Source organism: Phocoena phocoena, chromosome 11 (genome assembly GCF_963924675.1).
Source record: "Phocoena phocoena chromosome 11, mPhoPho1.1, whole genome shotgun sequence".
NCBI lineage: Eukaryota > Metazoa > Chordata > Mammalia > Artiodactyla > Phocoenidae > Phocoena > Phocoena phocoena.
The window spans coordinates 10,022,257-10,048,385 of record NC_089229.1 but is presented as its reverse complement, the minus strand read 5'-3'; the positions used below and the strand labels follow the sequence as shown (position 1 = coordinate 10,048,385).

The 26,129-nt window shown below is 57.6% G+C and overlaps 1 protein-coding gene across 1 annotated transcript; it reads right to left on the bottom strand.

The window, feature by feature from the left end:
* Positions 1 to 1,489: 1,489 nt before the first annotated feature.
* On the bottom strand, positions 1,490 to 24,005 carry TMEM184B (transmembrane protein 184B). The gene is made up of 8 exons (XM_065887559.1): positions 23,814 to 24,005; positions 22,128 to 22,293; positions 9,856 to 9,946; positions 9,260 to 9,335; positions 6,401 to 6,492; positions 5,401 to 5,570; positions 4,734 to 4,928; positions 1,490 to 1,731 (listed from the first exon to the last, which is right to left on the bottom strand). Exons 1-8 carry the CDS (start codon positions 24,003 to 24,005, stop codon positions 1,490 to 1,492), a joined length of 1,224 nt encoding a protein of 407 aa, XP_065743631.1.
* Positions 24,006 to 26,129: the final 2,124 nt, after the last annotated feature.

Sequence of the window (26,129 nt, the reverse complement as noted above, 5' to 3'; positions counted from 1 at the left end):
GTTCAGTCCAAGAGTGGCCAGAAGGAGAGATGCCACAGCGAAGTTCTGCGCCCACGGGGCAAGGCCCTTCTCCCCCGCTCTGCCCCGTCCTCCAGGCTGTTGCAGCCCAAACCCATGTGCTCTCCGGGTTGCAAGTGACAGAACGCTCTGCCTGTATGAATGTGCATTGTGTCCCATCACAAGGCTCTTCTGAAGACAGCGGCCAGTGTGAGGCCGGCCTGCCCGGGGGCTGTGGCCCCGGGAGGCTCCATGATATGGGCGTGGAGGTGGGGGAGGGGGAGGGGACTGGTGGTCCTGGCCACCCGAGGCCTGTCCAAGGGCGCTTGGCCCAGCACTGCAGGATCCTCTGAGCGCCAGCAGCTTAACAGGGGGCCCCCAGGGAGTGTCTGGGACAGGCTGAGGGCCTAGTGAGGGGGAGCTTTCATATGTGACTAAGGCACAGAAGAGACGGGCCTTGGGGCCAGATGAGGCAGGACACCAGGCCCTGTTTGGATACGGGGCCAGAGAGAGGAGTCTCCCATCTCCTGGCTCCCCGCCACATGCCCCATCCCTCCCTCCTCCCTCCCAGAGTCCTCTGGAGGCTGGAAGCTGGTCTGAAATGTGGAGACCAGACCCTCCCCAGGAAACAGGAGGGAGCAGCCCCAGGGAGAGAGACGAGGATCCAGCAGAGGTGCTGACTGCTCAGCCTGGGAAGGAGGGGTGGGGACCCCTGACCCTTTGAGTAGCTGGGAAGCAAGGGCTCTACCCAAAATGCTCTCAAGAGGAAAGACCGCAAGTGGGAGGGCAGTGTGGGCGGCCGGCTGTCTTCAGCAGGCCAGGAGGAAGGGGCATGAGGCAGGCGGAAGGTGCAGCCACAGAGAGATCACTCAGGAGCCCAGATGCACCTGAGCACCCTTCTGAGGTGGGACCCATGGCTCTCGGTGTCTGGCTCTGAGCCCTGCAGCATGCCAGTCAGGCCTGGGTCAGGAGGAAGGTCCACAGAGAGCATCCGTTCCCTCCTCCCTCCTCCCGCCCAGGGTGAGGCTAATCTAGCATCAGACAGGGGGACAGGGGAGGGAGCAGGCGGGAGGGAGAGCCCGGGTCAGAGTATTGCACGGTGTTTGGGGGAGGGGCTGTACGTCTTGTGGGGGAGGGGCTGAGAAGGCTGCGGCCGCTGGTCCACAACACAAGTGTCTGGGCCTGGGCACGGCTGGTCCCAACATGCTGCCGCCAAAGGATGAGCTGCAGGGGCGTGGGAGTCGCTCCCACTGTCCGGTGCCCGTCGTCCAGGCAGTAGAGCCTTGGCCTTGTATAAACATTCCTGAAGGCTCCTGGGTGAGCCTGGGCCATCCTCTGGGCAGACAGCATCTGGCTGTTCCTCTTGAAGCGATATGTGTTTCTGGTCCAATAAATTAAAGGCAGCCTGCCTCCCAGCCTGGATGTGAGGCTGGAGGAGGGGCACACCCTGCCCTGGGCCAAGGTCCCAGTCCTTCCCCGCCAGCAGCCGCACCTAGAACTCGTCATCAGAGCTGAGCAGGAGGGTCTTCTCGTTGTCCCGGGCGCCAGTGAGGCTGTGGGAGCGCGAGAGGCCGTGGGCACCCCCGCGCCAGGTGGGCCCGGGCTCCAGGGTGGACTGCTGCGTGTACTGCTGGTAGGCGGGCGAGAAGTTGTGGATGGCATCCTGCACGATGTCGTGCGGGTTCATGGTCTCCTTGAGGCTGCTGGAGATGCTCTTCATGGGGGCGCAGCGGCCTGCAGGGCGGGAGGCGGGGGTGAGGGGTCCGGGCAGCGGGAGGCAAGGCAGCCTGGGCCCCTGCCCCTGGTCCTGGGACCGAACCCCCTGCCCCAAGGCTGTGTCATCTAACCAACCCCTCCTGGGACAGAGAATGGGGTCCCGGACATGAGAAGGGACAAGCAAAGAAATGGCTCCTTTGGCGGGGTGCAGAGTGGAGCGCACCCCCGGGGAGAAGGTAAGCAGCCACTCGGGAAGTCTGGCAGGCGGGAAGGGAGCTGGGGTGGAGACTGGCGTGCTGCAGGCGTGAGCCCGAGCACCCTGGGGAGGCCAAGACAAGCTCCGCGCCAACTGGAGACAGGGAGTGGAGGGGAGGGGCCCAGGCTCCACGGCACTGGCCCAGGCCCCTCTCGCCTGCGGGGTGCTCCCCTTCACTCTGGGGAGTGGACCAGGGACCCGCTCCGTCAGGACAGGCCGACAGGGGCCTGGACCCACAACGGAGCAGACATCTTGGCTCTGACAGGGCAGGGGCCACCTGCCTTGAGGTGCTTCCTCGTAATTCCCTAACAAATCATCCCCAAGGTTCTGTGGGGGCAGAAATGGCCCAGGCCCCCAAACCGAGATGGAAGGGGTGAGCCCGACTCTGGTCCCAGGTCTTGAGACTCAAACTTGCATGCTCTTTTCCCCTTCACGCTCTCTGCCACGGAACAGAACTAACTCCCCAATTCCCCACTAACAGGCACCGTGCCCCCAGACAGTGCAGGGCATGTTCCAGGACAATGGGAGACCAGGACGGAAAGAGGAAAGCTCTACGGAGGGCAGCCCTTGGAGGCGAGTGCTCTGGGCTCTGCCGCCCAGGGGTGCCTGGCGGGGAGGAGGCGGGGACACAGCGAAGGAGCTTGGGAGACACACATGCTGCTGACAGGGACCAGGACTGACGTGCAGGACAGCCGTGCAGACTGAGAGCAGAACCTACCGTAAGGGCCGTATGTCGGCACTGCCCGCGGCCAAATCCGGGGCAAAAGCGGGGCAGGGGGAGGGGGAGAGGAGCCAGAGAAACAGAGAAGACAAGAGACAGCTGAGTGAACGCCTCGTGCCCACCACCGAGGCCGGCACCGCACCACGCACCCTGCCCGCCCCGCCCCGGGCCCTGCCGGCACCCAGGCAGCCCGCTGCCCGCTGGGGGCCTGGGGGGCGTGTCCACCTAGGAGACTCCTCCTTCGAGGCTCACGCTTTCTTCTGGTGGGGGACAAAGAGTGGACCCCCAGAACGCTGGTCGGAGTTCCACCTCCGCACTGAAGTAGGGACCGCCCACCCCACTTCTCCTCAGGCTTAGCTAGAACTGCTGAGCCTGTGTCGCCTGCTTTACAAACCTCACAACACTCCACAGACGGGACACGGAGGAGGGGGCAGGTGACGTGTACTGACCGCACCACGGCTTTGCACCCAACCCTGACGGGCTGAGAGGGGCCGGGCGCCGCGGTTAGTGGGTGGACAACCGGCCTGGGACCAGCACAGCGGTGGACAGGGGCTCTCAGCACCTTGGCTGGGCTGGGCTGGGCTGGCATCCCCGCTACAGCTGGATGCCTGACAACGCTGTTTCTGGCTGGAGCTGGATGTGTCTGTGGGCGGTGGACGGGAAGACAGCCCAGGCAACCGCGGAGAGCCCCTGCAGGGCCACTAGTGCAGAAGCGCCAGCTTGAACCATGTTAAACCTCAAGGGTGTAGAAAGGGTTCTTGGCCACGGCCTCAGACTCCTGGCATAAGGGTGACGTTCCCAAGGGCAGAGGGTGTCAGGACCAGGTCGAAGGGACATCGCCCTCAACACTGGGAGGGTGTCAGCCAGATCCTTCCAACTGGGGGCCTGGTGGGAAGCAGGTGGGATGCCGGCCGGCAGCGGTGAGCCCTGGCCAGTACAGCGCCCAGCACTAAGTGTAGAACGCAAACCGGAAAAAGTACCTAGAGTGCCCAGGCAGCAAGTGTCAGGTGCCCGAGTCGCGAGGCCTGGAGGGTGATTCAGTCCACATGCTTCCAGCAGCCTCGGGTATTTTAAGGCCTCTTCCCAACCAGGGAAAGAACAAGGCAGGTAGGGCGAGAGGTGGGGGGCCCGAGGAGCCCTGCACAGGCCAGGCCAGGACAGTGCTTCTACACTCCTCTCAGCACGCCGCTCCCGGGGCCCGAGGTGGGCACAGGTGGTGGGCCTGGGCAAGTGGGTCCCGCTTTCAGCCCCACAGGCAGGGAGCTGGCAGCAGCCAAACCCCGGGGTGGATGTGTCAGACCAGGAGGCTTCCTCCTCCCCAGGCCCCGCCCCCCCACGGGGTGAGTCAGTTCAGGCATCCTCCGCCCCCACGAGCATCCCCTCTCTGCCCAGCAGCAGCCAGAGGTAGCCCCCAGCCCCTGCTTCTCCAGCCAGCAAGTTAGAATCACCTGGGGATCTGTCAGCACATCCTGCCAGGCCCAAACCCAGGCCAATTATGCAGAAGCTCCGAGGGTGGGGCCTGGACAGCATGGACTTCTAAGACTCTCCAGGGCATCTTAATATACAACCGGGGTTGCCAGCTGCTGTTCTAACAAAGTGAAGATTAGCAGGTGTAAAAAGAAAGCTGTTAAAAGCTATTACCATCTGAGTCTGTTTCTTAGAAGGGATCAGGTTAAAAAAAAAAAAAAAGCTTTAGAGACAAGGGAATTACAGGACAAAACGGATAACAGTGTTCGATGTCAGGAACCCTTAGGAACTTGCTTATTCTAGGGTCTCTGTCCTGACCTTCCCATGGGGATATTGTGCTATATCATCTCCATACTCCAGATCTGCTGCAAGAGACAGGTGGGTGTAGCTTCCAGGACCAGTCCCTGACCCTGACACCTTGTGACAGGGGACAGGGGAGCCTGGACCTCTGTGGCCCCTTTCCTATACCTGGGATCCCTGACCTGACCCATCAACACCTGAAGGACCCTGGGAGGCAGGAGGGGCCCTGGGGCGGGGCCGGGAAGCACCCTTCGACTCCAGGACCCTGGCTCATACCTTGTGCGTCCAGCCTCTTGTCAGCGTAGACCTTGTAGGTGAAGGCGTGCCGCAGGGCCAGAGCTGCAAAGAACATCTCCACGCAGATGATGAAGTCCTGGTAGCCAGCAGCCACGGTGCCCTCACCCACCGACACGCGGGCCGAGTGGATCTTGGGGATGGCCCCGCACTTCTCCAGGATGGCCAGGAGCATGCCTGGAAGGGGGGGTGTGGAAGGGGAGGCATGGGCGTCTGGTCCCAGACTGGATGCCCTTCCCCATCTCCCTTCTTCCTTATAGCCCCCCTCAAATGCCACACTCCCCAGGGAGGTTGGAAGCAGGGTCCACGGTTACCCCTGTTGGGCAGGGATGCAGACACAAGCCAAGGCCTCAGGGAAACCACACTCCCCAGGTCCTGGCTGGACACCACCTGGACTGGATCCCCCTGTCCAGGAAGCAGTCCCGCCCACGGTCATGGCTCCTGTGAAAGAGCCCTGAGGGCCCAGACATCACATCCCACAGGTGCTCAGTGGACAGAGGTCCCTTTGAGCTCCAGGCCAGGATCGCCTAGGGACAGCCCCATGGCCTGGGCCCTCGGGGCACTGGGGACGGTGGGCAGGAGGAAGAGGACAAGGCTTCGGGGACAGAGGGGCACAGGCCAGCCTCACAGGCACTGGGAGGAGGCTCACCTTGCCAGAAGGAGAGAAAGATGACAGACTTGACCATGAAGAACTTGAGGACGGGGCTGTAAGGGCTAAGCAGATCCCGAGTGGCAAAGTAGAAGAGGAAGAGGGCGTACAGGGCCAGGCTGACGGAGATGTTGTAGATGATGGTCACGTACAGGTAGCCACTGGTGACGCTGTGGGAACGGGGAGCATTCTCTGGCTTGAACTGACCCTTGTGCAGGACAAGGGGCCTCCTTCCCCGCTTTGCCCTGTCCACATGCCACTCTGCACAGCTCTCAGCAATGCTCCCCGAGCTATCAAAGGGAGGGGACGGGTGATCAAAGCGGTCCAAACACTGCGGGGAGTGCAAGGGTGAGCACCTGCAGGACAGGCCAGCCCTGCCACCTGCAGCTCCGGTGCCCACGCTCCTGGTGGAGGACTCCAGGTGTCCTCGGGGGCGGGGCCTCAGACTGATGGTCGGAGGGACACGAAGCTCAGCTTTGCTCTTTGCGCTTGAGCCAAGTGACGTCCCCTGTGAGCCTCTGTTTGCTCACCGGCCCTTGGGGGCTGTCGTGTAGGACACAGGGAGTGTGTCTGACGTGCGTGCAAGCCACGTGGTCACTTTCACTAACCCCCCGCAGTCTTGTGTGTGCGTCAGTTCACACAGGAGAGGAGACTCGAGACGGGCCCCTCAGGGCTCTGGCCCTCTCGCCCCCTGCCCTGGGATAGTCACTGTCCCTTCTTGCTCTCCCCGGCCCCCACCCGGCACCGCTCTGCAGCCTGAAGGTGACAGATGCTGAGTGCTCACTCTGGTGCCAGAGGCGGGGCCAAGTGCGATGGCACCACTGCCAGGCTCCATCCTCACAATTCAGGGGTGCAGCAGGAGGGAGGAAGGCCGGGGTCAGGCTTGGCCTCCGCTCAGAGGATGGACACGGGGGTGGGGCAATCTGAGGCCAGGGCATGAGCCTCGGGGCAGGGCCGCCCACTCCTCCCCACCCGCGCCGTGGGGGGACCCACTGCTTACTCAAAGTCACCGTCTCGGTACTTGCCGAAGGCCTGGAGGACCACGGTGCTGACAGCCATGAGCGGCTTCACCACGCAGAACTGCAGGGTGGCCTGTTGCAGAGAGAAGGTCAAGAGTCAAGGATAAGCACAGAAACCACGGAAGCAGCAGCTCCTCTGGCCAGCTGGGCCTGGGCTGGATGCCAGGGGATGGGGGCGGCCCAACCTCTCGCCCCTGGGGGAACTGCTGTCAGGAGGGGAAGGCAGAATACACGAGACAGTAACAGGGCGATGCAGCTGCGTGAGAAGACAGGAGGGTGTGAAGGAAGAATGGCAGAGACGCAGGAGACAGAGATTCCACCAGAGGAGGGGCCACCGTGAATGTGCCAGGGACGGGGGAACGGGCAGAGGGAGCAGCTCGTGCCAGGGGCACGAGCTCGGCCCAGGGGCAGAGAGCGGACAAGTGCAAGGGGTTAAGTGCTGGTGAGGGGCGGCAGCAGGGAGGTGGCCCCAGAGAGCAGAGGCAGGTGAGGGTCTCCTTGTCCGCCCCGGGTCTGGCTCCCTGCCCCATGCTCTAGGCCTGGGTCCAGGGTTTCTGTCAAGCTGGGGTCTTACTGGGGACGGAGATGACCCCACAGGAGCACAAAATAGGAAGCAGCCTGAAGCCCAAGGTCCGGAGTCCCGGCAGGCGTCTGAATTCTGGCCTTTTGCCAACTACCGCTGCGGAAGCCCGAGTGGACGGTCACCCAGCCTCCGAGTGGTTGCTCACGGTAGATGGCTGTAACCAGCCCCATGTTGCACGGCCGCTGTGCGGGGACTGGAGAACAAGACCGCACGGGGTGTCCTTGGAGGTCTCCCACTTCTGAGCACTCAGCAGAGGCCTCTGCCATGGAAAGAATCCCTCAGCCAGGTTTCCACAAGTCCCTACAGAGGCGCCAGTAAACGCCAGAGGTACCCTCGGTGCCCATAAAATCACTAGAAGCACGATTCCCTTGAAACCAAGTAAGTCTAAGCCACAAGGCCCCTTCCGTGGAGATGGGAGTCATTCAACAAGGCTAAGCTAGTGTGACTCCAAATGGGACAAGGACCCCGGAACAGAGAAAGTAACCTGTGGAACCCCCAGTTTCTGTCCCGAAAGAGGCTCGAGTGCAGTTTGCAGGGGAGCCCGGGGCGGCCTGAGCCGTGTGGCTGCCAGGAGGAGAGGCGCGTGTGACGGGGGCTAGAGGGGCGATGCTGCTGTCGGCAAACCCCGCAAAACTCCCCTGCCCCCCACCCCCTAGAGGAAGCGGGACCAGCACGCTTTGGGGAAAGGGAGGGTCAGCAGCGTGTCCCAAGCGAGCCTGCCGATAGGCCGGTGCTGCCCCGGGTCAGCTCACTTGGGGCCCACGACAGCCCCGTGACTTATAAGTACTGTCGGCATCCTCAGGGTACAGATGAGGAAACTGAGGCACAGAGAAGCTGAAGTGGCAGAAGAGGCAAACTCTCCAGGAGACTCAGACCCGGGCGCCGGCACTGCTGGCAAAGCTGCGGGGTCCTCTCTCACGTGGGAAAGGGGGGAGGAGGCTTCTTCAGTTCTTTCCTTTTACTACCTGACCCTGCCACTTCCAGGAACAGCAGTGGAACATCACAGCCCACAGGGCTGGGGAATAATGTGCAACAAGGCAACCCAGCTAGTGATCTGGGGTCAAAACTTCATACACTACATCACCATCAAAGAAGGCGGTGAGTCACAGCTGGGCCAGCGCTGGTAAACAATGGCTCTGACAGGCCCCACCCTGAACCCAGGACAGTCTGAACTCCTTCCCTGCAGGTCCTGTGGGGAGGTTTTGAATTTAGAAACACCCTAGGGAAAGAGGATCTGGAAACAGAACTGCAGACTGGGCCGTCCAGGCAGTGCTTTGTGGGTGCGTCTGCACTGCGGGCACGGCCCCGCCCAAAAGGGAGCAGAAAGGCCAGTCCTCCCGCAGGTCACGGTGATGGGCCGTGGGTTTCATTTCCCCTCGTGACGACGCTGCATGATGCTGGACGGGCTGACAGGCCCCGTGGAGCCCCAGAGGAGACTAAATCGAGGTCACGCCAGCTGGGCGTGGTGCCTGACTGCCTCCCGGGCAAGGGACAGCGGGCTCTGAGCCAGGGCTGTGTTAAGGGCTTTCCCTCACCTGTTCCTCAAACCATCCCTTGAGGTAAGTATCATTACACTCATCTCACAGAAGAGGAAACCAAGGCTCAGAGAGGTTTCGTACTTTATCCAAAGTCACACAGTCACGGGAGAGGCTGGAATTCAAACCCAGATGGTCAGACACCCAGAGCCGTGCACCTAGGCACACCACCACACTGCCTCCACCCAGGCCACTCGAGGCCACTGGGGCGGCAGCTCTGGAAACTGGAAGCTGATAGACTGCCTGACAAGTGGGAAATGGGGGAAGGGACCAGAGGCTGCTCAGGCCTGTTCTGTCACGTTCTTTAGTGCAGAAACCCTCCTGGCCTCTAGCCGCAGCTAATCCGAAGTTTCTGAACTGAGATTCTAGAATCGCCATGCACTTCCTCAGACACTCACACGCCACAACTTGGTCAAAGTGAGCAGGAGTCTGGGACCACTTCCTGCCCAGGGCTGCATCGGGCACTCCTGGGAGACCTGTTGCTTCCCCTCTGAGCACACCCCACCCATGCAGGTGCATCCCTAACTGCTCAGGGAGTGGGTGCTGGGGCTTGGGGTGCCTCACAGGAAATGGGAACCCTGCAGGTGGGCCCTATGCCCGTCTTTGTCCCTATGTCAACCAAGGGCAGCACGGCCCCTGCAGCTGCTACTCCAGGGCACAGACCCAGGCTCCTGGTGCCTGGCCTGCGACTCTTGACCAGGGCAGCTGCTGGGGGTACCCACCTGCTTGCAGAACCGCAGAAATCCGATGGAGTAAGTCTTTCCCCAGAGGCAGCACGTGCCATACATACAGCTGGACCTGGAAGAGACAAGCAGAGAAGGGGTTGGTGAGCAAAGAGCCAGACTCAGGAAGGCAGGGCTGGGGGAGGCCGCCCTCACCCTCCTGCAGATCCAGACAAGCTGGGGTAGGGCGGGGTAGGGTGAGGATGGGGCTTGGATCCTGGGCAGTCTTTGAGCACAAGGCCAAGCACAGGGAGAGAAGCAGGAGAGTGTTTGCATATGCAGTAGGGTATATGCAGGAGCCGGGAGACACTGACCTTGGGATAACAAACCAACTTAAAAGGCACTGAATGTAAAAACTACAAGAGGGAGAAACAGGCAAACAGGAAAGGACGGGAAGAGAGAGAAGGAGAAAGAGCCAGACAGGCCCTCCCAAGAGTTCCAATGAATGGCCTCGCTCAGGAAGTGTGGGAGAGGCAGAGGTCAAGGTCACGGGCAGAGATGGTCTGTGTGACCGGCTGACACCAGGAGAGCTCGGAGAACGTCAGGCCCGGGAAACAGGGTGGTGTGGGGGGGCTCTGGGGGGACTTCATACTCACTCGATGGGCTTCCCTCTGATCTCTGACATGATGGAACTTTCCCCCCCAAGGTATTCATAGCACAGGCTCAGGAAATTATAGATGACCAAGGCTGTGAAAACAATGTCCAGAGAGAAACCACTCAAATCAACAGGATGGATAAACAGATGGTGGAGTTCTAAGCAGCAACGAAAGTGAAAGAACCACAGTCACAGGCGGCAACGGGGAGGGAACCTCAGGGACGCAAGAATCCGCAGTGAATATTCCATTTGTAATCAAAGTCAGTCACGGCTAAATCATGCTGCTCAGGGAGGCGCACACACACTGCTGGTCACACCACAAAGAAAGGCAAGAAAGTCATTAGCACCAAACCCAGGGCCGTGTGGGAAGCTGTGGGAGGGGAGCTCGGGACGGGGTGCCGGGGGCTTGAGGAGCTGGCAGTGTGCGTGGTCTGGGTTTCGGCTTTACAGTTAGTTATTACTAGCTTTATGCACTTTTCTGTTTGTGTGTCACAGATCACAATTTTATGACAAAGCAACAGTAAAACTTTCTCCAGAGGGATCTCAGGAGAAATTCTCAGCAAGAATGAGAGAGAACCCCTTACGCATTCAGCAGCGTGCAGCGGCATCTCAGCACAGCGTGACAAGCTGTAACAAAACCTATGAGAGGTGCACAAAATACAGTGCAAATTTCTTAGGAAGCTGGGCCAGCTCCTCCTGAATCATGACACAGCTTGACATCACCCACAGAGGTCCAAAATTTACAACAGCAACCTAGGGCACGGTGGAAGCACGCTGTAAATGCTGCAAGCACAGCACTATGTTGTAATTGGTCTCCTGGTCAGAGGACTTCTGCGGGGTCAGCAAATGCAGGCTGCTGCCTGCAGGGTGCTAGAAGCACACAGAAGTGCCGGGAGCCAGGGAGACAGGGCGTGGAGGGGAGGACAAGGTGCACAGCGGAGGACGCCACGTTGGAGAGGATGCAGGAGGCAGATCAGGGACCTAGCGCAGGGGAACAGGAGACGTGTCCAGCGCAGGAGTGAGGCCAAGGGGAGGGTCAAGGCGGGGTCAGGGGATAATAAGATCAAGGGAGAGGCACCAGCAGCCCCGCAGCCAGCGGGCTCCTTCTTATCTGACCAGCCAACCCCAGCGCAGCAAAAGGGCCTTCAAGACCCCCCGGTGCAGCCCCCTGGCTCAGCTCAAGATCTCACCAGGTGGCTTGGTCCCTGCCCACCCGTCACACTTCCTTCCCAGCAACACTAGGCGCCCCCTTCCCCTCGGCAGGGTCTCGTGCCCTCTGTGTTTCTGCCCTGGCAGATCCTACGGCCTGGACGCCCTGCCCTCTGGCCTCCTGGTACCGTCAACCCGTCAGACACCACCCACCATGAGAAGTCCCCGGCCACCACCATGGGGGCTCATGCGTCCCCACCCACGGAACCTACCGGACGGACGCTGTGCCCCCGCCCCGCCCACCCCTGGACTGGGAGCCTGCTTCTCCCTCGAGCGTGGGCCCAGCCCTCGGCACATACTAACCACACCACAAACGCTTGACTGCCTGAAACTGGAACACGGGAAGTCCTGGCCGTACGTTTGGAGGTAGAAGTTGGCCTTCAGCAACGTGGAAAGGAATATATTTGCGGGCTGTACGCCCCTCAGTTGCTCTAACCTAGTAAGGTTTCACGTCTGGGGCTGGGGAACAGGGGCCCAAGTGGCACCCTGCATAAACATGACCCATAGCATCTGTCACCTGTGCTGCAGCCGTCCCCCTAGAGACACACAGCAGAGGGTTTGCAGTGTGACTCTGCTGGGAGCCTCTCTGTGGCTCAGTTTCCTCGCCTGTTAAAATGGAGACAGAAAGAGCCCCTACGGAGTTAGGAGGTGGCAGGATTTCAGTGAGTATGCAAAGTGCTCAGAAGAGTGGCCAGCACTCAGTGTTGGCTGTCACGGCCACTATTGTTTATCTGTCCCCTGACGGGGCTGAGGGCCCTGTGAGCTGCCTGTCCGACACGGAAGCAGCTCAGGATGTTTGGTGGCTGCAGGAATTGCCACTGACTGGGCTCCAGATCACTCTCCACTGACAGAAACTTTGGGGTATCTGAAGGCCGGGGGGTGAGGGGGCGGGGGGCATCACGCCCAATCTGATGTCAGCCTGCTAGTAACCTTCATCCAAAACCATATAAGGCCAAGTAGGGTGGATGTGCCCATTCCGGTCTGGGTCCAGCTGTATTGTGGTTGATGGTATCTTCCAAAGGCAGCCACATCCCATGACAACGACACTCCTCTCAGAAGATGGGGTCTTCTTCCCTCTCTTTGCATCTGGGTGAACTGGGGTGACCACGGCGGAAGCGAAGCTTGGAGACACCTGATGCTGGGGTTAGAAAAGGCCTCTTTCTTCTGGCTCTTCCTCTCTTGAGACGCTTGCCCTTGGACCCAGCCACCATGCGGTGAGGAAGCCCATGCTGGCCCACGTGGAGAGTCCACGTGGAGAGGCTCATGTGGGGGAGGAAGTGAGGCCCCCAGCTGACATCAGCATCAACTGGACACGTAAGTAAACCAGACATCAGATGGCCCCTCCCCCAGCCTTCAGGTCTCCAGCTGAGGCCCAGGTACCACAGAGCAGGACCCAACTGTCCCCAGCGTGCCCTGTCCAAATTCCTGACGTGCAGTATCCATGAACACAACACATGGCTGTTTTACACTAGTCTGTTTGGGGGTAGTTATGTACACAGCTACAGTAAGTGGAATGTACATAAAACCCCTTCCGGAGTTCCCAGGACACGCCGTGATCTCCCACACCTCCCCTTGGTGGTACATCCCGATCTCTGCTAAACCCCAGAGGCAGACCCAGTTCAGATGCCACCTTGTCCTTGGCAGCCTCCCCTGTCCTGTCGCCATGCTCACATCACACCCCACAATCTCTCTGCTGATCTGTCTGATCCTTCCAGTACAAGAGGCAGCATAAAGCAGCCAGAAAGCCATGGATCCCGGAGCCAGACTGCCTGGGTGTGAATCATGGTTCCACCACTTAGGAGCTGTGTGGTCTCAGGCCAGTTTCTTAAGTGCTCTGTGCCTCGGTTTCCTCATCTCTAAGCCGGGGATAACAACAGCTTCTTCCTGGTGAGGCTGCTGTGAGGATGGGCCTTAGGGGTGGGAGTGTGATGCCTTATCTATAAGCCTGTGCTCACAATGAACAGTCCATAGTGTTACCCACTGTCTTCTGTAAACACCTTGCAGGCAGGAACTGAGGCCCACCCACAACAACTACCAAAGGGCCTGACACTTCCATACTCAATCAACACGGAAGGATGGACACAGGCCACAGCTCCAGGCGAGGCTCAGAGAGGCGGGGCAGGCGGGTATGGCCAACACTCAGTCTTGCGCTCAAGGAGCTCACCCTGCCACAGCCTGGGAAGCTGCACCTTCCCCAAGGGGATCAGACTTCCAGTCCCCAAAGACAAAACCCTCAGGCGAAGCCACAGGGGCCCAAGGTTCATCAGCCTCTCTGTCCAGAACCACCAAGCTAGGCTGTCCTGCAATCCACTCCTGGGAAGAGCTTGGTGCCTGAGCTCACATCCTTTCCTGTGTCACAGCACACGCAGCGCGCTCTGGATTACGTGCTCCACCTGTCTGTCCACGTGCAGCTCTGCATTCAACTGGTCAGGTCATCAAACTTCATCTGTCTCTCTCAGTTCAGGACTTTTGACCTTTTCACAGTGCTATGGGGCCAGACAGTCTGGCCAAATACCAGTTTGCTGACGGTGTCTGTTAAAGAGTCATTAGTGAGTCAATAATGCATCTCGGAGAAGGGAGACAAGACAGGATCTCCTCGAGATGACTCACCCAGCCCACACCAAGACCCACTGACCATCTGGACAAATCAATGCCCTTCCGAGCCATGCAAAATACCACCCACCCCACCCCAGCAGGCATGTTTAAACTGGACAACTCAACACACACCCCAGGAACAAACACAGAGATATGCTGGCTCTGGACGTCAGAAGAGCAAAAAAGATTATGAGTGGGGTTCTCGGCCAGCAGCACTGCCACCTGACCACGCTTCTGACCACAGCTCCAGTTCTGGTCCCCTGGAGAGGCCCCAGACACACAAGGGACCAAGGGGCCCACAGGGGGCATCCAGCATGAGGGAAGGGATGGGCTCCCGCCCACCCCACCCCGGCCTCTCTCTCTCTCGCCCTGGAAAATCAGGTACCTGGAACTTTCAGCTCCATTCTAGATACCAAATCTTAAAGGAACTAGAGACAAATGCACACAATCAGGGGCAAAGGACCAGAATGGAGATGAAAGGAGGATGGCACTGGAGACTTGAGGCCTGGAGAAAAGACATTAGGGATCACTTTCATGTAAGTGATGACCACCTTCGCCCAGAGGACCCACTCATCCCAGGGGCAGATCCTAGGACTTCAGCTTAGTATAAGAAACAATTTCTGGCAGGTAGTCTTCAGAGATGAAAGGTAGTGAGCTCCCTGCCAGTGGAAGCATGCAATCAGAGGCTAGGCAGCCTCTGAGCTGAGACATTAAAGGGGTTCCAAGCAGCTAGGATTTTACAGGTCCCTTCCGACGCTGAGATGCGAGGCTTTCTTTCCTCACTGGCAACTTCTCCCACCAAGAGCTGTCTGGACAGGAAGCCGCAGACCAAGAGGTTACTCTCCACCCAGCCTCCCATCCAGCATCCCCCCTGGCCTGACAACTGCAGCCACACAGCCCTCAGGGGCCCGAGGGACTTCAAGAGAGGACCACTAAGAAGCATACTCTGACTGTCCCTGCTAGCTGCAGGGGACTGTCCTCATGAGTCCCCCACTGCAAGTGACACTGGCTACAGGTCACTGACGATCCCCAGTTCACCTCCTCCACACACCTGCAGCCCCTAAAGCCGGCCTCAGGGCCTAGCTCCTTCCACTGCACAGAAATACTTTGGTTATTTGGAAAGATATATTTCAGAGTAACTTGTGGATGAGCCCAGAAAACTTAATTTTGACCACTTTGGACAGAAACCTTCTCTGCTCAGTAAACAGGGGCAGCCAAACATTCCTTCCCGCTTTTTCTGTGACTGGTGATCACCACTGACAACGACGGATGCGGCGACGTGCCACAGCCAGGTGGGCGGGGTCCTCCCTAAGCACCTGTCCCCAGACACTGAGCTGCTCCAACGGCACTTTGCTCTTCCTTCCTCATAGCTTTTCTGTCCTTTGCCGTTCCTGCTCATTGATGCCTCTTGCCACCCGAAACACTGATTCTGGTCCCTCTTTCTATTGGTTTCTTCCGGATGTCTGCCTTTATTCTGATTGGTTGAGCTCTTCTGATTCCTGGCTCTCTCAGAGCCATGGCCAGCAAGGGCCACCACCAGCCCGTGAGTCCTCCTGGCAGCACACCGGCCTCTGGGTCTTCTGTGGTCCTCAGCTGTATTCATCCAGGCTGTGTGCTCCCTACCTGGGAAGACGTCTTACTTGGGCCAGATTCCAGGAAGCTAAGTTTTGTCCCAAATCTGAAACCGGGACAGATTTCAGAAAATGGGGCATCATTCTTTGCTTCTTTCACGCATGTAAAATCTCTTCCCTTAACAAGAGCTCACACTTTTGCAGGGGAGAGACTTGTCCTGTGTTCCTTCACCAAGCCTGGCACGGAGCAGTTCCTGGGCCTCAGAGACCCAGGGCTCAGTCCGGTCCCTGGCAATCACTCTCTGGGTAACTTGGGCAAGTTTCTTAGCCTACGTGAATTTTTTTTTCACATCTGTAAAACGGGGGTGATAATGTATACCCCACCAGGTAATTGAGAGGTGAGAATGAGCTAACAGTAATGAAAAACACATGGTGAACTGTGAAGTGCCACACGAACGTTATTAAAAAAACAGCACCGCACGAAACACCTGTGGAGGGCGTCTCCCCCGTCTGAGCTCTGGCCACCCACATGTCTGCCCACAGAGCTCCCCAGGCTGTCTCAGAGTCAACTTTAGGGGCTACCTCTCACCCCAAACACAATCAAACACTAAATGTAGGGAAGGGGGTTGGATTCTACCCCTCCACCATCTGCCTGCCCCCTACACCCTGGTGGCACATTCCTTAGGCTCTGTGAATTCCGGCCCTTACCAGGTAGTAGATGCAGAGCAGAGGCACCGTGGACAAGCATTCACTTCTCCCTGGAAAATGGAAACACTACCTCCAAATTCGCAGGGTTTACCTCCACTCTCCCCTGAAATGCCCCTGAAGTGAGAACGAACGGGGGGACAGGTACAAACCTTCAAGGACAAGGACATGGCACCAGAGGCAGCAAACAAGGGATGTCGACCAAAGCTCTGGAAGATGCGGCATGGTCACTAACCCCAGGGACAGGAGGGAGCCAGTGAGAACCCCAGGAACCCGAAGACTGGGCGCACCACGCAGCTCTGATGGCTGTGGGTAGGGGTGCAAACAGAAACGCTGGCCTACAAGTGTCCACGTGGAGCTCTTGGCTTTTTACTTTCAAGACAGGTTGTGATGGTTCTGTCCTCACAGAACGTGGCCCAGCTGAGAACAGCAATGCGAAGACTTGCAGAAAATATAGAGAGGAAGTCTAAATACCAAGGGGAGATGTCCAAGGCCTTTCCCCGGCTGCACCTGTAGCTCAGCCCCTCAGCTCCTTCCTCCCAGGCAGGAGATGAGAACATTATTCTCTGGGGAAACAGGTCCAGAATCAAAGCCTTCATTTGGTGTCTGCCCACGACCACACGAACATGGAAGAGGAAACGCCCCATGTCCTATCACCCAGCTGGGAGGAGGCCCAGCAGTTTTAAGCCCCATCCTTTTTTTATTTTTATTTTTTGCGGTACGCGGGCCTCTCACTGTTGTGGCCTCTCCCGTTGCGGAGCACAGGCTCCGGACGTGCAGGCTCAGCGGCCATGGCTCACGGGCCCAGCCGCTCCGCAGCATGTGGGATCTTCTCGGACCGGGGCAGAACCCGTGTCCCCTGCATTGGCAGGCGGACTCTCAACCACTGCGCCACGAGGGAAGCCCCCCATTCTTAAATATAAAAAATAGCCAAGGACATGAGACATTTGAGGAAAGCTTCTTACCCAAAGGTCAAAGAGCAAAGCAAACAAACAGATGGAAGGAACTCAGGAGACAGAGATAATGCAGGGAACAGAAGAAAACTGTAATTAGCATCCCCAGAAAAAGAAGAACCAATACCAAGAACAAGGCTAGGAAAAAGAGAGCAGGGACGAGCTCCTGACATTTTACAACATGATAAAGGAAATAAAACCTCAACAGAGGGACTTCCCTGGTGGCACAGTGGTTAAGAATCCACCTGCTAATGCAGAGGACATGGGTTCAATCCCTGGTCTGGGAAGATCCCCACATGCCGTGGAGCAACTAAGCCCGTGCACCACAACTACTGAGTCTGCACTCTAGAGCCTGCGAGCCGCAACTACCGAGCACGTGTGCCACAACTACTGAAGCCCATGTGCCTAGAACCCGTGCTCCGCAACAAGAGAAGCCACCGCAATGAGAAGCCCGCACATAGCAATGAAGAGCAGCCCCCTGCTCGCCACAACTAGAGAAAGCCTGCACGGAGCAATGAGGACCTAATGCAGCCAAAAAAGAGAGAGAGAGAGAGAGAAAAACTTCAACAGAAAAGCTCAAAGGTAAAGATTAAAAAACAAAACAAACAAAAAAAAACACCTCCTGAAAAGCAGAACAAAAAAGAGATGGAAAATCCCAGGAAATTGTAAAGGAAATTTGAGGCTCAATCCAGAAGTGCAACATTCTACTTAACAGGAATCCCAGAAAAAGGGCTAATAAAGTGGAGGGGAAGACATGATCAAAAAACATTCAGGAAAACTTCCCAGAACCACAGGACGGGAGTTGCTTCCACACTGAACTGAAAGGGCCCATCAGGTGCCCGGCACAATGAACATCCCACCTCTTGTGAGGTTTCAGGACAATGGGGATAAAGGCAAGATCCTAAAAGCCAGCGGGTGGGGGGGTGGGGGGGTGGGGGGGAAGGTCACATACAATCATTAAGGATCAGAATCCAGCAGACTTTCCAAAAACAACACTGGAAACTAAGAGAATGTGAAAAACATGCCTTCAAAATTCAGAGGGAAAATTATTTCCAATTTAGAATCATATTCCCACTGAACACCAATTGAATAAACAATATAATAAAGATATTTGCAGATAATTTTCAGATTTCAAAAAACAAAACTCCAGGGGCTTCCCTGGTGGCGCAGTGGTTGAGAGTCCGCCTGCCGATGCAGGGGACACGGGTTCGTGCCCCGGTCTGGGAAGATCCCACATGCCGCGGAGCGGCTGGGCCCATGAGCCATGGCCGCTGAGCCTGCGCGTCTGGAGCCTGTGCTCCGCAACGGGAGAGGCCACAACAGTGAGAGGCCCGCGTACCGCAAAAAGAAAAAAAAAAAGGTCACATACAATCATTAAGGATCAGAATCCAGCAGACTTTCCAGAAACAACACTGGAAACTAAGAGAATGTGAAAATCATGTCTTCAAAATTCAGAGGGAAAATGATTTCCAATTTAGAATCACATTCCCACTGAACACCAATCGAATAAACAATATAATAAAGATATTTGCAGATAATTTTCAGATTTCAAAAAACAAAACTCCCATGCAACTTTTTTTTCTCAGGGAGCTCCTAGAAGATGTGCGTGAACTAAAAAGAGAGCAGACGTCAAACGTGGAAAAGAGGGCATCCAGGGAGCAGGCGATTCAGGACAGGAGAGGCGACAGGATTCCCGGGATGACGGTGAAGCAAAGACCCAGGACAACAGCTGAGCAGAAGGAGGCCTCAAGGGCAAGCAGTGCAGACGGGAGCAAGAAGGGCAGGGCTCCAGGAGCACCACCACCCGGAAACCCTAGAGCTAGGAGGCAAGCTGATGTGTCTGGCGTCACTGACAGGAGGGCTTCTTTTTTCACTTGACTGAAGCATTTGCGGAATAAAGTAATGATAGAGACACAGAAAACAGCAAACCAAAAAGCAAGACAAGTAGTAACCAGAGGAAAAATGAAGTCAAACGAGGAAACGTCGTCTTGGGACACTGTAAGGCTCAGCTCTGAACAACATTTACAGACGTGTAATGATGTACACGCTGAACACAGACTAAGAAAAATCATGATATGGTCACATTAAAAAGATGAAGGGGGCTTCCCTGGTGGCGCAGTGGTTGAGAGTCCGCCTGCCGATGCAGGGGACGCGGGTTCGTTCCCCGGTCCGGGAGGATCCCACATGCCGCGGAGCGGCTGGGCCCGTGAGCCATGGCCGCTGAGCCTGCACGTCCGGAGCCTGTGCTCCGCAGTGGGAGAGGCCACGGCAGTGAGAGGCCCGCATACCGCAAAAAAAAAAAAAAGATGAAGGAAAGAAAACGTGTGTGTGTGTGTGTGTGTGTGTGTGTGTGTGTGTGTAGTTGGAGGTAACATACCTAAATCAGGACCTTCCACAGCAGGAAGTCACTATGTAACACTACATAAAATTGAAAAATCAAGAAACAACAGTATAATCATATTTTTAGGTTATTCTAGAAAAAGAAACCAGTTTAAAGTAGGATGACTTTGGGAGTGAGGAGGAGTTGGGGCAGTTCTGTGTTTCAAACATGTGCATGTATTACCTTAATAAAAGTAAAATTTTAGTTGTTTTAATTTTGTTAAAAAGAAAAGCAAATGTCTCTGCGATGCCCGGCAGAGAGTCTGGCTCTGACCTGGCCTGCAGGACGGGCTGGCTCCAGGCGTTGGGACACTGAGGAGGAATGGTGGGAGGAGGAATGAACGGGGAGGGGGCTTCTTTTTGAATTGTAAGGGACACACCCCATCACCAACTCTACAGGGGAAGCTCTTGCTGGCAGCCGCGGATAAGACCACAAAAGGGGAGGGTCCGAGACAGAGCAGAGGTGCTCGAGCTGGCCAGGCCAGGGCCAAGCCCACTGACTTAGACACTGCAAGCCGGTGAACCGGGGGGCAGCCTGAACTTCACAGCAGCTGCTGTGCTGTTTGTAAACTCCCTCGGAGAGGCCAAGCGGATAATAGCGTTGCTAGGAGATGTGCTTCGCAGGGCAGCAGCCTTCCCGGGAGGACCCTTACGTGGCTGGGAGGAAAGCTGGGACAGGCAGGGCCTGAACAAAAGGGCTTCTGGGGTGGGGGGAGCTACCAAGCATCTGCTCTGAGGCCTGGAGTGAGGATGGTGCGGAGGCCCCGGCGGTGCCCCCCCTTCTGCCATGCGCCCCAGGCTTCAGGGCCCAGGAGAGAGAAGAGCCTATACTTGCCCCCCATCACATAGGAGACACCCCCCACCTCCGCCCCCAGCAGGGATCAGCTCTTTGCTTCTCAAGAAACCAGTCGGCATTGGCTGCTCCTGAGCACCGTGCAAGGCTGGCAGCTGAACGGAAAAGGGTTCTCAGCCCCGCCTTCCCCATCCCCAGCCTTTACAGCTCCCCAGGTGCCCAAAGGTCTCCCTGGGGACTCCACTGCTTCCAGGAACACCAGGCGCTAGAGCCCCAGTTATGCCCTGAGCAGGTCCCCGCCTGGCCGCAGTGTTCTCACCTGACAGAGCCGGGCCAGCCTGGGGATTCAATGAGGCCCCATGTGGGCGAACGCAAGGCATGCAGCAGGTGTTCAATGAAGTCCCTTATTCATTCGAAAAATGCAGAAGGAGTGAGCACCCATCACGTGCCTGGCTCTGTCGCACAGGCTCTCCGCCCATTCCTGCTCTCGTGGAGCTGACAGTCCACGAGGGAGACGGAGCAAACCGGGCTCGCAGGCTGTCTGAGCTTAACTGCAAACCGCGGTGAGGCTGAGAGGACTTGGACAGGGGGCTGGGAGCGGGAGCGACGGGGAGGCCTTTCCGAGGAGATGCTGGAGGCAAGATGAAGGAGGAGGCTCTGCAGCCACTGGGGAAACTGATGTGCCGGGTGGGCGGGAAAAGGGGTCAATGTGACCGCAGGGCTGGTGGGGCGCAGTCTGTGCCTGTCAGGTGCCTGCATTCCCTCGCCAAGTCCAAAGGCATCTCCTGTGCCCTGCGAGTCCTCAGGGATGCACAGGTTCAAAGTGGGACAAGAAGAGAGACTCTGGCTTCTCTGGGAATGAGCAGGCTGCACCCCAATATCCACGGAGCCCAGGACTGGGGCAAAGCCCTCTGGGGTCCGGGAAGCAAATAACCAGTCGTGGTCAGAGCTGCCGGGCCTCGGCATAAGGAATACCAGGTCTGGTCACTCTATCCGAAACCAACAGTGCAGGTATGGGGAGAAAACAGGAAAACGCAGGACCATGAGAGGAGGGTGGGCATCAGAGCAGGGATCTTGAATTCAAGGGCCCTCCTTCCCATCCCTGCTGGCCTGTTTGGGTACAGGCCAAAGCATCGCTGGCCTGTGACTTGTCTTGGGGCCTCTGGCCACCCCCTCCCCTTCACCCACCCACCACCTGGAGATTTTCTAAACTGCAGTTTCCAATCACATCGTATTTTTGTGTATCACCAGTAAAAAGAAAATCTAAGTTTCCCTCTATGTCCCACAAGGCTTTGTATGTCCCCATCCCTGTTCCCATGGCAATGCCCTCCAGCTGCTGGTCTCTCCTCTGGCTGTGGCCGGCCCCCTGCACAGCTCCCAGCACCTCCCAGCCCAGCATGCTGGGACTCCTCTCTGCCCACCCCAGGCCAGGGCCACTGGGAGAGAGCGTCCCTGTCTCCTTGTGCTGACAGTTTAGGTGGCACAGACGTCTGGAGAGCAGGCGGGTTGAGGGCGGGCTTGCCCAGGGCCCAGCACAGGGCCTGGCCGGTGCTTGCAACTCGGTATAGGAGCGGGTGATGCTTTCACACCACACATGAGAACTGCCCCGAAAGGCAGCAAGTCACCTGTCCCAGTAGCACAGGCTCCTCCAGGGACAAAGCCCTCAGAATTAAGACACGTGGGGAGGGAGGTCCAGTCCTGCTACCACCTTACCACGGACCCCTGGATAAGCCCCTTACCCGTCTGTACCTGGGGCTTCTACCTACAAATGGACCACTTATTTGCTGCCCACTCCCCCATCAGAGATGCCGGCACTGAGAAATGGGACACAGGTGGAGGGTCCCTGCTCCCAGGTATCTGTGGAGGTGTTTGGGGGCCGCCTCAGCAGGTGAGACGCTGGCTACATGTGTGCTGGTACCTGGATGGAAACCGTGAAGGGGTTCAAGAAGTGACGGCTGGCCCCTCAGGGAGGAAGCTGGGACACCCAGACAAGGTGGGTGCACAGCCCCCGGCCCAGCTCTGCAACCCCCTCCCCTGGCCCTCCCGGCGCCGCTCGCGCTGTCCTCACCCTCGTAGCAGTCGCGCACGGTGCCAAAGTACACATAGTACTGGTCGTTGGTGAAGAAGAGGAGGCTGAGCCAGGAGTCGAAGGCGTAGATGGGCACGATGAAGAGGATGCGGACGATGTAGCGCTGCTCGTTGGGGCAGCTATAGCAGCGCAGGTGCATGTAGATCTGGGGGCAGAGGGGCCGGGTCAGTCAGGGCCCACGGCCCGCCTTGGCCCGCCTGCTCCACAGAAGGAGGAGACCAGCCCGTGTCTAGCTCCGTCCTCACTAGCGCTGGGACCAAGTTACTCAACCCTGAGCCTTGGCGTCCTCCTCTGTAAAGTGTGATGACACAAAACTTCCGTCGTGAGGCTGTGGGAGCATCAACCACAGGGCGCGTGAAGCTTGCAGGCTGCGTGTGGTGGCGCCGGGGCCACCACACAGACACCGGCCGCGAGGCCACGCCCAAGACCGTGCACACCAGCCAGGGATGTGCCGGCATCCACAGCTGTGACAAGCTCCCTGGGGACCCATGTGCACGGCCAGGTTTGGGAACTGGGTGCCTGGTGCAGAGGAGGCTATTAACATGCGTGTGCGTGTCCCTCCGCCGCCTGGCCTTTCTAAACACCTGGCCCCTAGGGCATGGAGCTAACACACAGGCGTCCAGGTGGTCGCCCACCCCACCCCGTCCCTTAACTAACTTATGGTGTAGAGGGCGGGAGGGACGGGACCCTTGCTTTCACAGAAGGTGGGAGCACTTCCTGGCTGAATGGCTGCAGTGATGGCCTGTCTCATTTTCCCATCTGTTGAACAGGTGCAGTGCTGCCTGCCTTGCTGGGAAGTTGGGAGAATGCAATGTGGTTTTTAGAAAGCAGGAGAAAAAAAAAAAGCTGCATACAAGTGCCAAGAACTGCTCTAACCACGATGCACAGTCCCAGCAGCCAGAGTCTCTCGTCTCCGCTCCCATGACTTCATGCTTGGCCCAGCCGAGCCCTGGGCTTGGGAGGAAGAGAACAAAGTATTCCCCATCTGCTGTGAGCCAACCACCTTGGAAGCAGTCGAGTTCTAGAAGGGACGGGGAACACTGGGACCCGAACAGGCTCAGCCTCCCCTCTTCTCTTGGCAACCTTCAAACCTTCTTCCTGGGGCAGCCAAGGCACATCCCAGCCCATGGCAGCCTCCCCGGGGACAGCGAGCACAGGGGGACGCGAGACCTCACTTCTATCCCAGCTCCGCCACCAACCTGTACGTGACTAGGCTAGTTCCCCTCCCTCCTCCCTCTCTGCGTGTCAATTTTCTCATCTGCAAAGGGGTCACTGCCATCCTGTGCCCCTGAACAGTTCCCAGGCTCCCCTGCAGTTTAGGCTAGACATATGACCAGTTCTGGCCCTTGGAAGTGGGCCATTTCTGGTTGAGAAAGTTAAACACCCAGAGTGCTTTCTGCACACGCCCCTCCCCACAGTTGTCAGATGGATGATGTCTTAAAAGCTGCAAGATGCTGGAGCCACAGAACGGAAACTGACCTGCACTGGGCTGACTGAGCAGGAACCTGACTCCCCCGGGTGAAGCCCCTGAGATTTCGGGCTTAATTTTTACTGCAGTGTAGCCCGGCCTGGTCTAACTAATACTCTGTTGGACAACAAACCTTTCAGGACCTCCCTAGAGGGCTGGGGCTCACTGGCTCAGGGGCTCCTGCCCGGCCTGGGTACCTGGTGGCAGGTGATGAGCAGGGCCGTCCAAACGAAGAAGCCAGAGATGGCCTGAGCGGCGGTTGTCATCAGGAACACGGGCTGCTCCATAGCTGTGGGGCTGCCTTCAGGCATCACGGAGACACTGGGCGAGGCTGCTGCTGTTGTGGGCGACGCTGGATCTGGGGCCAGTGCGGCCCCCCTCACAGTCATGGTGCCCGGCAGCAGGGGGCTTCCTGAGAGAAACCCTCGGGGTAAGCGATGAGCTGGCCTAGAGAGAGGGAACCGCAACGTTAGCCTCCTTCCAAGCATCAGTGGCGGTGTTGGAAAGAACCTTCCAGGTCTCTACTTCCACTTTCAAAATGTGACCAGACCCTGACCACGTCTCACTCCAGCCCCCAGCATGTCTCCCCTGGATTAATGGAACAGGCTCCTGACCAATCTCTCTGCTTCTGCCCTTGCCCACACCACCCCCACACGGCAGCCGTGTGAACCTTCTAAGATGTTAGCCAGATTGGGTCCCTCCTCTGCTCAAAACCCTCCAACAGCTCCTATCTCCGTCGGAGTATAAGCTGCTGTTCTTACAGAGCACATGGGCCCTCCGTGCTCTCTGATCTCATCACAGTTCCCATCTCGATCCTTCCCTCCAGCCACACTGGCCTCCTGCTGTTTCCTGGACACGCCAAGCCTGCTCCTGCCACAGGGCCTTTGCACTGGCTGTCTCTGCCCAGCCACACAACTCGCTCCCACACTTCCTTTAGGCCTCTGCCCTGACCACCTGCTCAAATGTGGCAAGCCCTCCCTCACCCCAGGCGCTCCTGACCACTTTGCTTTGCTCGATTTCCCTCCAGAGCACTCACTACCATCCGACTCCATCTGACAAACTGTACCTTACGCACATGTTCGTTAACCACCTCCTGCAGGAGACACAAGCTCCCTGAGGGCAGGGGCCCCACTCTGCTCACGGCCGCATCTCTGGCACTTGGAACAGGGTGGGCACACGGCAGGTGCTCAGTAATTACCTGCTGGCTCCGCCCATCTTTACACCTCCAGGTCTAGCAAGATCACTTTAGCACTGAGGCATCCCCTCTACGGGTATGTGTCTTTTCTTTGCCATTTCTCCCCAGTTTCCCTAATGGCTAACATCCACTCCTCACCAACCAGCTGTGCCGTTCTGGAGACTTTGCGGCCCTTCCCCACCAACAAACTGCTCACCTTTTAATTTAGCTCATGTATCACTCTTCCTAAAACCCTGTCCTGTTCACCTTCCCCAGTCAGGTACTTCCACGCATTTCACCCGCCTCTGTTGTTCTACGTAACACGCAGTTCTGTCATTTGCTCGCGTTTATGCTCCTAAGTCTGCCTACTCTTTGAGGCAAGACCACTTTTCCATCTTTAAGCCCCCAGCACCAAGCTGAGCGCCAAGGCCATTTGTAACATTTATTTTATTATCTATTGATTTTCACAACTTATTCCAAAAGGAATTTGAGGTACTTCAGAGAGAAGCAAAGAACAGAGTTGAGGAAGCCGGCCTAAAGGAAGATTCTGGGTGGGAGAGATGGGAGTGGGCGGGACACAGGATGGCACTCCAGGGTCCCAGGCAGTTACCCCAGGTGGGCTGTCATGTCAGCCCCGCACTTCCTGGTGGCAACAAGTTAATGGTTTCACGCTGGATGGTAACCCAGATATTACGGGAAGAGCTGCTGTTAGGGATCTCCTGGCAAGTTTACAAACAGGGACCAATGCTGGCCAGGGGCTAGAACCGCTCTCAAAGAGCAAAGCCATTCTGTCAGAACCACCCGGAACTGCTCTTGGGAGGGCTGGCCACTCCTGCGTCCGCGAGCTTCCGAGACCCACGGACCTGACGGAAGTGCCTTTCAGTGCTGCCACCTGTTGACAGGTTAGGCACGCCGTCCTGGGGCCACGGAGCCTCCTGGCAACAGAGGCCCTGGAAGACTAACCTGCAATGGGCCAGGGGACCAACCAACCACTGATGCAAACAGATGCCAAGGTGAGAGTTGAAAGAGTCCTGGCCGGGGCTCACGTCTCAGCTCCACCCCAACCAGCCATGTGTCTGCACGGGCTCACTGGGCCCAGAGGGTCCCCACTGCCTGACCCAGAAAATGGCCAAACCCCCAAACCCAACCATCTCAGCCTGAACCCCGAGGTCAGCCCAGATGACCTCTCCCAGTGCCTTCCCAGTCTGAGCTGATATTCTCAGCCAAAACATTCTGACACCAACGGGAGGTTTCCCTGGGCCTTCCTGGGGTGCACCATGACCCCGCAATGAAGAAGAGGTTCTTTGCCCACCATCTCCCCACCCTTCTGCCTCCATCT

What these genes read in the sequence shown, in the direction of transcription:
- TMEM184B (XM_065887559.1), bottom strand. Translation starts at nt 24,005, where the DNA reads ATGACTGTGAGGGGGGCCGCACTGGCCCCAGATCCAGCGTCGCCCACA. An exon ending in CTTTCTCTCCTTCTGGCAAG is followed by an intron (nt 4,929 to 5,400) that starts GTGAGCCTCCTC and finishes CCCCCCTTCCAG; the next exon opens with GCATGCTCCTGGCCATCCTG. An exon ending in CAAGAGGCTGGACGCACAAG is followed by an intron (nt 1,732 to 4,733) that starts GTATGAGCCAGG and finishes CCCGCCCTGCAG; the next exon opens with GCCGCTGCGCCCCCATGAAG.